This window comes from Hypomesus transpacificus, chromosome 8, assembly GCF_021917145.1.
Source record: "Hypomesus transpacificus isolate Combined female chromosome 8, fHypTra1, whole genome shotgun sequence".
Taxonomy (NCBI): domain Eukaryota; kingdom Metazoa; phylum Chordata; class Actinopteri; order Osmeriformes; family Osmeridae; genus Hypomesus; species Hypomesus transpacificus.
Window position 1 is genome coordinate 3228879 of NC_061067.1, and position 11959 is coordinate 3240837.

General features: G+C 42.4%; 2 protein-coding genes and 2 non-coding genes across 4 annotated transcripts; all 4 read right to left on the reverse strand.

Moving 5' to 3' along the window:
• Window positions 1-4224: 4224 nt before the first annotated feature.
• Window positions 4225-7961, reverse strand: si:ch211-171b20.3. Its single transcript, XM_047023994.1, has 7 exons — window positions 7422-7961; window positions 7229-7274; window positions 6977-7119; window positions 6224-6359; window positions 5634-5738; window positions 5483-5538; window positions 4225-4905 (listed from the first exon to the last, which is right to left on the reverse strand). Exons 1-7 carry the CDS (start codon window positions 7669-7671, stop codon window positions 4742-4744), a joined length of 900 nt encoding a protein of 299 aa, XP_046879950.1. The 5' UTR covers window positions 7672-7961; the 3' UTR covers window positions 4225-4741.
• A 306-nt stretch (window positions 7962-8267) lies between these two features.
• rpl7 (ribosomal protein L7) lies at window positions 8268-11570 on the reverse strand. Its single transcript, XM_047023727.1, has 7 exons — window positions 11478-11570; window positions 10880-10979; window positions 10600-10766; window positions 10264-10401; window positions 9748-9857; window positions 9347-9561; window positions 8268-8312 (listed from the first exon to the last, which is right to left on the reverse strand). The coding sequence occupies exons 1-6, from the start codon at window positions 11489-11491 to the stop codon at window positions 9353-9355; spliced, it is 738 nt and encodes a 245-aa protein (XP_046879683.1). The 5' UTR covers window positions 11492-11570; the 3' UTR covers window positions 8268-8312; window positions 9347-9352.
• LOC124470570 lies at window positions 10105-10196 on the reverse strand. Its single transcript, XR_006956434.1, has one exon. It is a non-coding gene; the product is annotated as a small nucleolar SNORD12/SNORD106 (small nucleolar RNA).
• LOC124470571 lies at window positions 10469-10561 on the reverse strand. The gene has a single exon (XR_006956435.1). It is a non-coding gene; the product is annotated as a small nucleolar SNORD12/SNORD106 (small nucleolar RNA).
• Window positions 11571-11959: the final 389 nt, after the last annotated feature.

The following is an 11959-nucleotide window of genomic DNA, read 5'->3' on the forward strand; positions in this document are numbered from 1 at the left end:
AGGGTTTAATTAGAGAGTATGGACACATCCATCACCTATCACACTATAACTCTCACTCAGGGGGGATAGAGGGCATTAGCCAAGTCATAGCTCATTCCCTTAGGTGTGTTTGTGTGTGCGCGTGCACGTGTGTTAATGAAACTGACAAAGGCTCTGCCAAGATCAGAACCACTTATCCATCCCATGTTGTAAGAGTATAAATCTACAACCAGCAACTGTAGATGCAAACATTAAGATAATCATTAAACGATGCAGAGAGAATTTGCTATGTCATTTGCTCGCACTTTACTCATGCCTCTGCTTGTTTGTTGCTGCCGAACAGACATCACCTCAGTCAGACTAACTTGTACTTTCATACCTGATGATGACAGATCTTTAAGAGCAGCACAGAACTTTGCAGCTGCTGGAAAGATCTGCAAAATGAAATGAAAAAGAAGTCATCAAACAACTTAACCCAAGTGAAGTTTTTTTTAAAGCAAAAACTCTCAAAAGGAAGGAAAAGACACCTGTGAAGAAACATTGTGAGGTGACCCCATGTTCCCAAAGCATTGAGATCACCTCTCTTTATGAGCAAGGACAAAGGCTTGACCCCTCAGTGGCCTTCTTCAACACATAGAGCTCACCAATGGGCTGGCAGCGAGCAGCCTTTACCACTTGTACCTTATTTGTTCCGTTATTTGCTTTTGATCACTGTGTAACAACCTCTTTACAAGACCATTGAAGGAGTTCAGACTCGTTTCACAACTGGAGAGACAACACAGTCAACAGTCAGGCGATAAGTTATGCCCCTTATTGGTGAAGAATTTTTACTGGTCTGTTGTTTTTCTCTGTGAAATCCTGTCAACAGAGCCAGAGAAAAAGAGGTGAGCATGGAACATTTTTGTGCAGCACGTCCCACGTTTGTCAGAGATGCCAGAGATATAATCTGTTGGTAAGGAAAGATAAAAGTAACACTGTGAGCCTCCTAATCGTTAAGGGGATGGTGGCCTAACCCAACCTTAGCCAACACTCACCTTTTAGCCCAAGTTGGGGCCCTTTTCATACTCCCGGTTGGCAAAGATAGGATTTGGCAGGAGGACAGGCTGCATTCTCAGATCCCTGCTGATTGGAAAGAAGACTGGCAAAACATCAAGTCAGGTGAAACCCAGCTTGGCTTCTCTTCCCATGCTAGGGTCAGTTTGGAAATACAGTCTGACTGCAATGAACAGGTTTTTATAAAGGTGTTATAACAAGGTGTTATAAAGGGAGAAATGTTTGGCCAGCTAAGAGTTTCACAATTGACTTGGTTGTCAGAAAAATATTTTATGAAGTAGTGCACAGTCACCGGCAGTCAAGGCAGTTTATTTCTTGCAGCATGCAGCAAGGAGACAAGTCAATGGCGGTACAGAACTGTCTGAAGTCTGAGGAACTGTCAGTCTCCTTTTATCCTAATGTTCTTGCGCATGTGTGTGTGTGTGCGTGTCTTGGAGTGGAAAACTACATCTTCAGTTTGGAGTGGAAAGTTACAAAATGGAGTTTGACACTGTTTATCTTTACATGCTGAGTAAAAATCTTGACATGCAGAGTAAAGATAGCGGTCGGCATGTTTAAGTAAGATTACAGTATGAGGGGATCCTCTGTCTGCACTCTAGGATATGTGGAACAACAGTATTATTTTAGCTTGCATAACACGCACATAGAAATATTTCTAAACAGGTAATAAGTCTTAACATTTTAGCTGTAGTCATGATTTGCAGTAAAACCGTACCATGTTGTTATGACATTGGCTTAGAGCATGGGAAAGGACGAAACTAAATCATAAAAGTCTTAGACCCTCCCAGCAGCCATCCAGCTTCGCAGCGCAGGGATGAAATGATAAACCACTGGTGGGCATGTCCCAGAGCAGCTTTTATTAAAGGACTCATTGTTGACTGTTTGTTCCAGGTCATTTTGTTTGACTACACATGAAAGGACGAACGACCCCAGTGAGAGCAGAGAGACCCAGACTCCACTTGAGAGTGAATCCAGCCCCTTCACTCTGTCTGAATAAGGGGGTGGCTCTCTGTTTCTAGGTCAGAGCATAGCCCTGAAACACACACCTTACAGGACAGGAGCAGAGACTGACATTAATCAAACTCAAATGAAACTTGAAATGTAAGTTGAAATCTACCATTCAAACACTACCAATACAATCTGTTTTAGACTATTTGATCTCCCAGTCTGTGACTTCATTGATACACAGTAAGAAAGCTAGTTAAATCCCTTGATATTTCCAACAGGATTTCTCTCACTCTTTCCTCATTTATAATTGGACTAAAGCAAAACTGAGCAGTGTCAGACAGTTTGTGTATCTGTGTAACAACAGTGTAATCAAAGTGTAATGATAGTGAAACAACAATTTACTGACAACAGTGTATTATCAACATAATAACAGTGTAACAACAGTGTAACAACAGTGTCATAATTACATAACAGTGTAATAATAATGTAACAACAGTATAACAACAGTGTAATAACAACATAATAACAGTGTAGCAACAAGGTACTGCAAGTGTACCTGTGGAAAAGCAAGCAACAGCCAAATAAAATATTTAACAGGGAGTACAGCAATTTAAATCAGTTACCACTAACCAACAAGAGCAACGAGTCTCTAAGCAAGAGTCATTGTGATCCTTGAGGAAACTAACATTGGGTCAAGCAAACCATTCCTAAGTACCGTTGTACTCCCTGAACAAGTGCATCTTGAGCCTGATACCATAACAATCTACTTGAGTACAGTAACAAAGTACTTGCTTCCCATCTCTGTATCTGATTGAGACATCCATTCTATGTGCCTTGTCATGATGCCAAACAGAAACAGATTTTATTGGGGGTCAACCATAAATGCTCCACCCTGAATATCTAACAGTAGGCATTTGTTGGCCTTCATCTGAGACAGACTGATCTTTATCCAAGTAAAATATGAAGTATAAAAAGACAGCAAATGAAAGAGGAACCTGCAAAATCAGCCTGGATTGATGATTCCGTATTGCTATTTGATTGTATCGACATAGACATTAGCTTTATCCTGGACTAAACACAGTCCCTCTCTCAATGCTCTTCTAGAGAGAGACCTGTCTGACTCACTGACAGGATTTTGTATAGTGTTTGTGATTCAGTAATCACCATCTATTTCAGCACCTCAAGGCCCCAGGTCATGTCTGTGTCTACACTGATGCCAGGTGTGGGTTTTGGGATCTTCATGACTGTCAATTACCCTCCCTCCCAACCCTCTTCCCTCAGTTTGACACTGTTGAATTTGTGGCACTAGGCGTTTTGTTATTTTTCAAGTCGCCCCCGGTCAAGGAGATTAGGTTTTATATCCTTTGTATTGTTTTCTTATATTTGACAATAAACATTTGACAGTCGTGGTCCGTCCTCCCTTCTAGGCCCCCCTCCCGGATCAGAGAGACGCGCACAGCGCCACACGCCTGGAATCAAGGAGAGTCGCGGGAATCGCGACCAGTCGTTTGGACATGATGTAAATAATCTGTCCACCTGATGTTTACGCGAAACAGGGTTTTGAATATTCAGATGTTCAGACTTACTCTCTCTCATAGGTGCAGTGTTGTGTCTTAGAAATAACGGGGTGAATAAGAGCGAGCAAGCTCTTGATCGTTGTTATAGGCAATACTAATATTCGTCCGAGTGGGAAAATAAGAGGAATAAGGGTTCGATACATTGTTAAAGTTTGTCATAAAAAGCCAAATACATTAATGCTGCTATAAAACAGTCCCTTTATGTTATATTAAAAAGCCCAGTGACGTTGCAACATTGTGGTTAGTTGGGTGTAGGGATTCTCCCGGTGGGAGTCTCTAGCCAACTCAGGAGGGTCCAAGTCTTAATTAGGGGGGTCAAACCCCCCCCGTAAAATTCTGAATTTTAGACCGTTTAAGACCTCGCAGGAACCCTGACTATCAGTACACCCATTGTTCAAGACAATGATCAACACTGTTTAGGTACTCAAAATGTCCCGCTTTGATTGCAAGGCAACAATGTACTTGGTGGGAACAGAGCACATTCCATGCTCGTGAGGAAAGAAGCTGGTGTCCTTACTGTGGATATGGAATGCAGAAGTTTGACACTGAGATTATTTTGCAAATCTAACTGAAATGCATGGACGCCAAATTAATAGATTTTCTTGATGATAGACACAGACAAGTTGCAAAAAAATACATAATTTATTTTCAGGAAGACTTTGGACATAACACTTTCACATGCACTACTTGATTTCTGAGAAGAAAAAACAAACAGCATTTAAAGCTATACTTCTTTTGTAAGTTAAGTATATTCAAAAACTCAATTGTTTGTCCCAATACTATCTGACATTACAGAAAACACTAGTCAACATTTTAAAAAAAGTTGACAGACCCAGAAAATATATAATATTGGAATGTAAAATCAACACTGACCAAACCATACATTAAAGTATGCAGTAACACATGAATGAAAGAGTTCACGTCATTGCAGAGTTGATCCATTTCATGTAATGTATCAACGGAAGACATATCACCAGACACAAGAGAAAAACTGGCCAGGAATCCATTTTCAACCTTGAACAGCATACTCATAAATCATGGCGGCAACAACCTATTAAGGTACATTAGCTACAACAGCAAAACAACCACCTTGGTTTCCTAGAAGTCGTTTTATTTTGTTCACAGGGCTTTGGCACTAAGTGTGGGTTCAGAATGACACCTGACCCACATAGTGTGAGTTCGGGTCAGGACTCCTGTTTTCTGCTTTTCTTCAGCTTCTTGATCTTCTCTTGTCGGCTCGTCTCCCCCTCCAGATAGGAGATCTCTGACAGACGCTGGATAAAGGAGGCTGCTGCTCCGCTCACAGGGTCTGGGTATGTCTGGGCTGGTAGACACGCAGAGAGAACACCTACAGACACCACGACAGCACGCATCAAACACACCTGCAGCAGCAATATCCATTTCGTAAAAGGGCCAGGCTAAATGTGTCTGTAACACAGTAGAGATAGACAGCAAAAATGCAGACTTGGCTATATGTGTGGTTAGGTTGAACACAGGGAATAGAAAGTAAGGTTTAAGTTAGCGTACATTATAGAACAATGAGTACAACTGAGCTGTGGAGAACTCCAGGGGAACTTGTGTTTGTTAGTTCTAAATCCATGTCAATTGCACCTGAACATATATAACATACTGTTCCTTGACTGACCACCAAAATACTGTAGGATTATGCACTTCTGATCCTTGATGTTCTGCTATACTTTCTATATGGACAATCTGTATGTTGCTTTGAACAAAAGCATCTGCTAAATGAATAAAATATAACATGTAAATATGCAGGATTCCTTCTGAGCCAGAGTGTAGACTTGTACCTTCTGCTTCACAGAGGTGTTTGCTCAAACAGGTTAAGCCCACAGCCAACTAAACATGTCAGGGCAGATGTTTAGTCTCATGAGGGCAGGGGGTTTCTGAGGTCAGGCAATGCTTACTTTTATGATGAGCTCCTATGGTGAATAAGCTGCAAGTTCGATTTCCGACTCTTGGTCTGTGAGGAAAGAATGAAAAGGGCAGATGGTTACTGACAGACTAGGACCAATTTCTGTGCAAATGAAAAACACAGTAAGGGTATTATACTTATACCTGTGTTTGCAGCCATCGATGGATAATGAGTGTCTCCCGGTCAGAGAGATGGCAGATGGTAATAAAATGGCTGGACCAGAAGTAAGATCATATCCCTCATAGCATCTGTTGGGTAGAAAGCAGAACAATATATTTAGCTATTGCTTATATAAGAACAATTTGCCCCCCCCCCCCCCACACACACACACACACACTCAAAGATAATCCACAGAGGTAATTATCTGGAAGTTCAAACAACTGGCAAATTGTGGGAAAAGTCCTGTACATTTCTATCAGGCTGTTGAAGTTTGCCTCTCCTTTTCTTCTACTGTCCATTGACACCATCAAACTGTTAATCTTACACAGTGCCCCAAGTGAGGCATATTATGGACAGTACAGTTGGGGGCCGCTTGCTTGATGGAAAGGCCAAACTATTCATAATTTACATTTACATTTATGCATTTAGCAGACGTTTTTATCCAAAGCGACTTCCAAGAGAGAGCTTTACAAAAGAGCATAGGTCACTGATCATAACAACGAGGTAGTCCCAAACATTGCAAGCAGCCAAAACATGAAGCATCCATCCTTGTGACACATAATGGGCTGCTTACCCAAGGGTGAGGGGCCGACTGGGGCCGAGGGACCTCTCCTTGAGGCTGGAGTATCGGTTGAGGTTGCCAGACCTGTGCACCTGGTAGTCCCGTGGCAGAGGGGGGATAAACCCACTGGATCTGAGGAACCTCTCGTCTGGAGGCAGACCACAAGAGACAGATGTGACTTACATTTAGTCATTAAGCAGACGCTCTTATCCAGAGCGACTTACAGTAAGTACAGGGACATTCTCCCAGAGGCAAGTAGGGTGAAGTGCCTTGCCCAAGGACACAACTTCATGTAAACCGGACGGAAATCGAACTGGCAACTTTCAGATGACAAGCCCGATGCTCTACCCGCTCAGCCACCTGACTTACTACCTAAGATGTGTCTACTGAGGTAGTTACGTTTGTACGGGTTGTACATCACACGTTTCTGATTTAGGAATAAGAGCCTATAGAATCGGTGTTGTCCCTAACTAAAGATAAGTTAAGTCATTAAAAGGATGTTTCAGAAGCATGCGTTTGGGCACGCTTTTGGAAGGACCCTAGACAAGGATTTTAACTAGGGGAAATACAGGTTGTGTATTTAGGATGTATGTGCTGTGTTTAGGATGGCTGCCTAAATTGCAATGTGCTGAGAGTGTCATCTAGTGGCAGTATTTGAGAAGGCATTGTTATTGCCTATGAAGCGCGCAACATCCTTGTGACACAGCAATTTTATACACACCGCCGCATCTAAATGAGACGATAATGCATAAGTGAGATACAAACCTCTTAATTCATACTTGGGACACATCTCGTCATTTTTCCACTTCTTATCAAACAGAAAGCGTCTTCCACAGGTGGGAGTCTCGCCATTGTTATCTGAATCTAATCTGGCTAAAGAGGTGCCACCTCTCCCTATGAAAGTTGACCTGAGTATTCCAAACACATTAAAACAATAAAATGAACAAATGGAGACATCCGCAAATAACATTGGGATCATTTCCCTCCAGTGTCTCATGTAGCTCTTGATTTGCTCACCCCTCTAATATACAGTTGTAATCCACTGTTTTTCCGTTCCTTGAACCTACAATTAAAATGGGTACAGTTGATACAACAGCAGGCAATTTACGTGGCCATTATGTGAATGAATACCATTTAAGGTAGCGGTGGCGTAGCTTGTTTCACTGCAACAACACCCCATCAATCATGCCAGCACACCCTGCTTACTTACTGTCCTGAATTCCAAGGCACTTTCTCCTGAATGACTGATTGTTTGGCTTGACTCCGGGCGGTCTTCCTGCAGGTATTCTCATACTTGAGCGGGCTCCGAAAGTTGAACTAGGAGTGTGGTCGACCGCAGCAAGTGGACCGGGAAGCGTGTACCGCAGGCTGGCCTCTGAATAGACCTTGTCACAGTCGGTAGATAACGACCCTACTACAGCCTGTCCTGTTAACAGCTTTGGGCTAATGAAGCTATACATGGCTGCCTGTCAGGTTATCAAGATCCAAATAGCCAATGAGAGTTCATATTCACCAAAATCGACCTAAACTATACCTTGTTTGCCCGCTAGCTACAGTAGCGGGAAAAGCTAGCTAGGCGTCCACTACCGAATGTCAGACTGTTGCTATGACAACAGACTACACACACTCCACGACTTGTCAGAATTTCTTCGTGGAAATTGTCAATAACTGAGTTAGTTGACCATCTTGTCCTTCTGTCGATCTCAATTTTGCACTGGTAATTCCAGGCTCATGATTTTCAAAAATGGATGCAAACTAGGTCAAGGTTACTAGGTAAACAGGCAGTAAGTTATTATATACGTATGTCAATGGTGGATTCCTTACCACTAGTATAAACAGATACAAGCTTGAGAACTTTGTGTAGAACAAAATGTACACAATAAAAATCTCGATTAAATATTTTCACGTGTTCCAACTGGACTTCCAGCAACACACACTAGATGGCACCACTGTCATCTAACAGAACATGAGGGAATGGCTATGAGTTTTAAAAACACAAACTACCAGTACTTGAATCATGTCACCTTTATAGACAAACAAGACACATATACATGAGTTTCTTTAAATGTTTTATTCCAGACATCAGAAATCCGTGAAAATTCTGTAAGAGAAAAAATATGTGTTTTAAGTGAAAGCAAATATTAAATGTGGTCACAATTAGAACATGGCATGCTGGCTTATTTTGAGGCCAAAATAATGCATAGTATGATGGCAACAAAATACGCTACAAAAGTTGCTCTGGATAAGAGTGTCTGCTAAATGACTAAATATACAGAAACCCATCCTGGACTACATTTCCATTTCGATGGAACAATTTTTTATTTTATTGTACATTTATTTAATTCTAATCCCACTTAAAACTGCTAGTTTATGTACCCAGTGTTTCCCACACAGACTAATTTGTGGCGGTGCGCCACAGAATCAACACCGGCCGCCACACATTGCGTTTCGTAAACATTTTTTTTTTTCGCTATTTAGGTAAAAACACGCAGCGTATTCGTTCAGCTGCATTTCCTTTCCCTGCTCTCCCTCCGTCTCTTTCACGCACGCTTCTTTCTCACACACACACACAGTCACTACGTCAGCACACGTTAGCAACGATGCATACGCCGTTCTAGTGAGACCGACAGCTACATCAGCGAGCCTTCAGCATTAGTGCCGTAGCTAAAGGTCTAGGAAAGTTGAGGCTACTTTTCGCTAGGTACCGACGGACATGTCTTAATCGAAGGTTCCCCTTCGTTGTTTTGGTGAGAAGTTTCAAGAGCTAGCTACTTACCCGGCGTCATGGAGCCGACCAGTTAAATAGTTATTTAGCACCCTGTATGCAGCGTCGCTACCTGCATATGCAGAAATTATTTGTTTGTTGTTGTTGATTGATTTTGTGAATTATTTCGACCCCCCCCCCCCCGGTCTGACATGAAACAACACCCCCCCCCCCCCCCCCCCACATATAGCTTTCTAATCTGTGGGAAACACTGTGTACCCTTAGTATAGATAGTCCACATATTAAAAAATTTGGTTCCTATATCTTTATTGTATGCACCTTCCTGCCAGAGGAAATTCCATGTCTGTACAAACTTTCATGGCGAATAAATCCCATTCTGATTCTACAAGTGTGGTGTGCTCCGTTCTCACCGTGGCCTAGTTCATCCTCCTGACCAGTCTGTTGATCTGGTCCTCCCTGTTCCCAGCATCTCCTCCCTCCACAAAGTGAGTGGTCTTCTTGTTCATGCCACCACGGGGGGACGACAGCTTGAAGGGCCACAGGAAGTTGTTGGCGGGCTTGAAGTTCTTACCAACTGTGTAGATCTCATGGATCAGGTCCTCGACACAGATGATGCCGTATTTGCCTGAGAAGAAAAAAACACGCATTGCCAGTTTAGTGATACTTCTGAGTTGAATGAAATGCATGTTGACACACGTGGACATCTCCAGACTTCTGATAACACATGGTCTTTTTCACCATATGGGACATTTACCCACTTAGTGGTTAAAGCTCCCCCCCCCCCCCAGTAGTAGTAGTGAAGCATCCATACCGAGAGCCTTCTCCACCAGCGCGTTGTCAGTGAGGGCGATGCGCTGCTTTGTCATCCTGCCATGACCACGCTTGTAGATCAGCTCACGCACTGACTTCAGGTTGGGGTACCTGAGACACAGGTCACATGGTTACATCAGGGGCAGCACAAGCACACACACACACAGCAGTCAGTTGAATGACAGATTGTACACACTGATCCAACAGGCCAGTTCTAACTGGCAGCTTATCAACATCTGTCCTCACCCAAAATCTATTCAGTCTGGGACGGGTTCACCCAACAACTTCAGACCCGTCATAAGATAAAAGGCTATTGATGTTTCCACACTGATTTCTATTTATCCAGCACTGTGTGTGTGATGCGGTTTCAGACAAATTGGCTTAAATTTTCAGATTTCTCACCATGGTCGATAAGATGGGGAAAAAAGATTCAGCATCATTAACCACATCAACACACAACTCCAGGTACCAGCATCATATCCAGTCTTGTCTCACACAACAGTTAAGTCCACCTTACCCCCAAGCAATGTAAGGCTCAGCAATCCTCAACATGTTGATGGAAGCCTTGTTCAGCTTGACGAACACGCCGTTGAAGATCTGGCGAAGACGGAGGAGCTGGAGGACTTTGCGGACCTTGGGGCTGACTCCGTTGATACTGGGAGCACAAGACAGAAAGAGTTACGACTCCATTCAATCCTACTTCACAGAACACAAGTGACAGCTGAGTGGTTTCAGATCAATTGGCTTATATTTCAGTTCAGTTTCACCATAGTCGATAAGATGGGGAAAAAAGATTCAGCATCATTAACCACAAAGCAGAGTTACTTGGCACTGGACTGAATACTCGACTTACCCTCTGATTCTGATGACAAAGGCCAGTTTGGGCTCAGCTGGGACATAGTAGTTCCCAACTTTGCGGGCTGTACGGGACAGGCGAATCTCGCGCCTGTACATCTCCCTGTACTCCTTGTGATACATCTCAGCCCTCTTGTAGATGAGTTTCCTGGTCACTTTGCGAGACTGGTTAAAGAATCATGTTAGAGCAACTACTACCAAATCTAATCTTACATTCCAGGCAAGTTTTTTAGCATTCATTTCAACTAACATTTACAATGTTACATTGGCTTTTGTACCTTTTTGTCAGCCAGCAACTTCTTGATGCGCATGGCCTTCATGGTAGCGTAGGCCTTTCGCCTTTTCAAAAGGCTCTCAGGGACCGCCGGAACCTTCTTCCTGCAAAGGTAACGCAAAACACAGCTTGCCATCAGAAACCATGACACCACGTTAACAGCTTATTAGATACATGCTCGACTGTTGACACTGAAAACCTTACTTAGCATGGCAGTGCCTTGAACAACAAGTTAGCAGTCGGCAATATCTTTCCCAGCTAATTTTAGCTAGCTAGGTATGAAACTTGAGTCTTGGTATTGTTAACACTGAATGTGAGATACACAAAATTAAAGCCTGTAGCCAACACAAAAGACATAGGGTTTGTCAGTTGCTTTGAACCAGACGGTTCACTAAAAACGTGGAAATGAAATGCGCTTCATAGGCGTGAAACCTAGCCTCTTCCATCTGATGTTTTGGTGTACTATATTGTATGTTTTGAAAAAAATAAGAACTTGACTATGCGACAGACAAACTTATCATGTGATATTGGATGCAGATTATGCGTGATGATAACTAAATTAATAGATGGTCTTAGATTTTAGCGGAGCATGAATCACTTACTCTGCGTCCGCCATTGTATCCACCGAGAAAGAGAATTTTCTTCATGCGCATGTGTGAGTTAAAACGTTAAGGCCCCCAATTGCTGTCTGTCGAACTGCCTGGATCGCCTGTTAGTTTCACGAGTGACTCAGTCAGTGGCATGTTGTTGGGGACCTTTTGCGCGGAATGTTTTTCATTATATGCATAATAAAGACTAAAGTATTATACGCTATAGCCTAGCCTATATTTTATGAAAATTGGCTTCATGTGAAATGAAAAACTGTATGTGTAAAATTGCGATATAGGACGGCCTACTTTATAAACGTCACTCATTTTATATATTTGTAATTAATTTCTATTTAAGTATTTATCACAAAACAGTGGCGAGATACTTATTTGCTCATGTATTTCATAAAAAAATATAATGAATAGGCCAACCTACTATTAAGTGGTGTCAGGTGATATTATAATCAGAATCAGAATTTGGTTTATTTGCCATGTAA

Bases quoted from the DNA above. Each gene is read 5' to 3' on its own strand.
- si:ch211-171b20.3 (XM_047023994.1), bottom strand. From the start codon at position 7,671: ATGTATAGCTTCATTAGCCCAAAGCTGTTAACAGGACAGGCTGTAGTA. The intron at 7,275-7,421 runs GTAAGTAAGCAG...TTTTAATTGTAG, and splicing joins GTGCCTTGGAATTCAGGACA to GTTCAAGGAACGGAAAAACA. The intron at 7,120-7,228 runs GTGAGCAAATCA...TGGAATACTCAG, and splicing joins TACAACTGTATATTAGAGGG to GTCAACTTTCATAGGGAGAG.
- rpl7 (XM_047023727.1), bottom strand. The intron at 10,767-10,879 runs GTACAAAAGCCA...TTCTTTAACCAG, and splicing joins AGTTGCTGGCTGACAAAAAG to TCTCGCAAAGTGACCAGGAA. The intron at 10,402-10,599 runs GTAAGTCGAGTA...TTGTGCTCCCAG, and splicing joins TTTGTCATCAGAATCAGAGG to TATCAACGGAGTCAGCCCCA.